At 45.3% G+C, this 3,953-nt stretch overlaps 1 protein-coding gene across 1 annotated transcript in view; it reads right to left on the bottom strand.

Moving 5' to 3' along the window:
- The window catches only part of LOC104279698 (heat shock factor protein 4-like), a 19,796-nt gene that overhangs the window by 203 nt on the left and 15,640 nt on the right, over nt 1-3,953 (bottom strand). The window contains exons 10-12 of the mRNA XM_009877073.1: nt 3,930-3,953; nt 2,673-2,738; nt 1,171-1,267 (exon numbers count right to left, since the gene is read on the bottom strand). The exon at nt 3,930-3,953 is cut by the window's right edge and continues 97 nt beyond it. Of these exons, the coding sequence (XP_009875375.1) occupies nt 1,171-1,267; nt 2,673-2,738; nt 3,930-3,953 (187 nt within the window). The remainder of the gene's footprint in view (nt 1-1,170; nt 1,268-2,672; nt 2,739-3,929) is intronic.

The following is a 3,953-nucleotide window of genomic DNA, read 5'->3' as shown; positions in this document are numbered from 1 at the left end:
CAAACGGACAACAGAAAACTCAGTTTCTGGCAGGCAAGTTACCAGACTTCACGTATGGAGAACCGAAAAGCGGCAAATGTGCAACAGGACGTGAGGGGTCTCACTGCAGGGGAGAAAAAAAAAGCTTGGAAATGCCTGAGTCGAACTTGGACTCACAAAAAACCTCATTAAAATTGATGGGAATGTCTACAGGTTGCTGAGCTGGGTTCTGCCTGAATGTTGAGAGGCCTCACGAGAAGTGAAAGAGGGATCACCAAATGGCTGGAGGCATGGGGAAGTGGGTGAGAGCAGCTTCTCCTTTGCTCAAGAACTATCTGTTTTCCCTCACCTTTGCAGAAGGAGACACCTGCCAACTGCCCCACTGTTCCAGCATCACTGCCTGGACAGAAAGGCTTTGCAAACCTTCTTGTGCAGTTCAGCTCCAGCCTGCTTCAGAATTCTATCCAGCATAGCTGAGCTTTTAATGTTGTCGATGCTCGTACAAGTTGCTGAGCTTAAGATGGAGACTTGGAGGTCCTTGAATGACACCCAATACCTGAAAACTCTGGGGTGAGGTCAGGTGGCTACAGTACCAAACTCAGGCTCACAAAAGCTTCTTTTTCAGGTCTATCCTAGCTGAATACATGTGAAAATAATAATGCTATTCCAAGACCAGGAAAACACTTCTATGTTCATATCTAAGGTCAATGACACACTTTATCAGAGTCAGCGAGTGGGAGAAGATTAACTGGACAATTCTGTTGAGGCCTGGTGAAAGACCTGGAAAAACTGAGACATAACATTTGCCTCTGGCTCCTCTGCAGCAAGGAACCAAAGGAAACACAGGACCTACACAGCTCTTACCGCCGCTACACACTTAGATCACCACATTGCTCTTGGGTGGCAAAGAACAGGCAGAGAAAACAGTGGAGACCCTGATACATATGACATGGCCCCAGGCACAAGTAGTTCAGTTACAGTCCAACCCCAGTTTATCCCCCACGCTATTCCCACGGCTCAGTAACCAGCTTAGAAGTCGTTGTGGAGATAGTGCTGGCTGACAGTCATGAAAGTAAAATAACAAACGTGTTTTATTCCCGGAAAGTGGCGAACGGTCAGTGCTGGAGGTTGCATCTAGCTGTTGATGGGTTTAACACCTTAACTACACGCCCAGTCGGCAAGAGCTGCAGGTGCTCCTACCTGGGCAGGCGCTGTTGAACGGTGGGTTGAACCCTTTCGGGGACAGCTCAGTTGCATTCTTCTCCAGATCCACTGTGAGTCGCTGCATCTTGATGCAAAAATATAAACTACAATGTACAATTATACAAAGACAGGGGAGCTTGTTAGAACTAGGCCATTTCTGAACATCGCTGCTTCATCAATGCTGCCCAACATCCACCAGCAACGCCCGCCATCCTCCCTGCCCTGCCTCTCCCCCCAGCCTCACCCGCACCTGGTCAAAACAGCCAAAAGCGTGTGCTCAAGCGCAGACGTGCCTGAAGGAGAGGGCTGAGGGAGATGCAAGCCCCTGCTAGCCCTGACTAACAGGGTGTGAAGCTCGTGTGACATGAGGAGGGCAGGCGAACATCAAGGTGGCTGTCCCTGCCTGGCTGCCACGCAATCAAACCCCACAGTTCTCTGCAGCCAGCAACAAAGATGAAAGGAGTTTTCTTTTCATTTGCCTATGACTTTACTTTAAAGTAAAGCTATTTTTTCGCTCGCACAGGTGTGGAAATGCTACAGATACTACTTCCAGGCTTCTCTACACTCATGACTTTGTGTAGGACGAACAAGCTGAAGGGCAGACTGCACCACACACTGGGAACCTCAGTGGACTCGAGGACTGGGCTAGTGAACGTTGCAGCCTCCCTCTTGGTCTCTTTCTCTCATGCAATCCTTTTTAAAAGACACCACTCCTTGTTTCCAAGACTTGCTAATACTATTTATCTCCTCAGAGACTCTCCTTCCTAACACTCAGGAAGTAGAATTACCTAGTAAACTCAAAATTATTAAACTGAAACCTAAAAAGGATAGGGATAGCATGAAGAAGGCTTAAAGAAATTTCACATTTCATTAGATTATATTCTGCTTACGTGTCTGTAGAGACAGCAGAACCATCCAAATCTTTATCCAACCTGGCCGGCAGTGAGGGCTCCGGACATTCGCCCTCCATCAAGCAGGAAAAAGAACCCAGCCATGAAACCCACATTTCCCTCGCTGTTTGTTAAATCACCACATGATTTAATGTCTCTGTCAACATCAATCCCAAAGAAGCTCCTTGTTTCTTCTGTCTGGGTATTCATTAACCTCTATTCTAACTGCATGCTCCTGAAACGTACAGGGGTGGCTGCACTTCATAAAGACATATTTTATACAAAGCTTTGGCACAAAGATGCTTTATGAATCTATGGTATTACTAGGATGAGACACAATAAGAGAAAGTTTAGAGGGGTCAGTTTCAGTTAAAGACTCCAGGACACGACCACAACTCTAAAATATCTCTGGCTGAGTGAGAAAGACAGGGCAAGATGACACTTGGAGCCCTGCCCCCAGGAGATGTGTACTTGCTGAGCTTTATCCCCACTGGCTATGAACTAACCAAACATCCTTCAGTTAGGCACAGGCTCATAATTACATAATTATTATCATCATCATAATCATACCTCAGAATCATAGAAATACACATCTCTTACCGGGGACAGACTGGCTTCCATTTCAGTCAAATTCCACTCACTCAAAGGTAAATTGGGATTAAAGACCTGTCGGGAGAAAAATACAATTAGGGCTCTAATTGTCAGTTGGGACTCCGCCACCTGGTTGTAACCTGGGGCAGCTGGTTGTGTCGCTGCACACGCAAATCGAATCCCTTTTTTTGCTGCTTTTGGGGCCTGGGACACTTGCAGATTCATATGATTTTGGGTTCTTTTTAAAGGATCCCACAGCACAGTAGCAGAGAGCAGACTGCTGCAGCATTAATGCCTTGGTGGCAATTTCTTGAGAAGCCTGAGCAATAGGAAAAGGAGCCGTTGATCTGGGGTACGGTTTTATGATTCATTTGCATTCTCGTGACGTTCAGTTGCACAGAGAGAGAAAAGTGTGTCAGTAACAGGAAAACACCTCCTCATGAGACATAAGAAACAGAACCCACTGGAGTCGGTGATAGAGCAGACCGTTAGAAAAGCCCCCCCTGAAGTCAAAATTGATCACAGACACTTGGGAATTGGCTTTAAGAGAACAAGATTGATTTTTTTTAATTATTTTTTCATTCCTGTTTATCCATGCAAGCTTACCATGTGCCTGTCTCTGAGGCATCTCCTCAAGGAGCATATATTTGACATATATAGTCTTTTCTCAGGCGCAGAATTATTTGGTTATGGACAAAAGCCTTTCATATACTAAAAAGCTTTAATATGTTTGTACACGTGTACAAGGAGAGAGAGAGAGAAAGAGAGAAATAAGCAAACCTTCATAGTTCTGCATATACACTTAAGAAAAAAACTGCCATCTACTTCTAATGAAAAGTGACCTGAGAACTGCAGACAGATAAATATCTCAACAGAGAGATAATCTGACGTCGGCTACACTTCCCAGAACATGAAGAAAAGGGGAAGGTAGTAAAGCTAAACACAATCAAGGAGTATCTAAGATGCAGAAAACAAAAATAAAAATAAACCCAAAGCAATTACTAAATTAGTTAGAGTCTCATATTAAGCCTATTTTATGTGAATATGCTAGGTCTCACGATGACATCTTTACCAAATGCACTCTTCTGTGCTCCTAGAGGTTCAGATATGCATATTTTCAGAATGTAAACCATTTAATTCTGAAATCCTGACAGTCCTTAGGAGCAGGTCAAAAGAGAGCTGTGGCTCTCCTGGCGGCCCGTGACAGATGAAGTGCCACACAGGACCAAGCAGCACACCCCGCCTGATTTCCAGCCCGCCGCCGACCTGGCAAAGGACCCGACCCTCACA

Source organism: Apaloderma vittatum, unplaced genomic scaffold, assembly GCF_000703405.1.
Source record: "Apaloderma vittatum isolate BGI_N311 unplaced genomic scaffold, ASM70340v1 scaffold1439, whole genome shotgun sequence".
Lineage (NCBI taxonomy): Eukaryota > Metazoa > Chordata > Aves > Trogoniformes > Trogonidae > Apaloderma > Apaloderma vittatum.
This window is presented reverse-complemented; position numbering and strand designations above follow the sequence as displayed.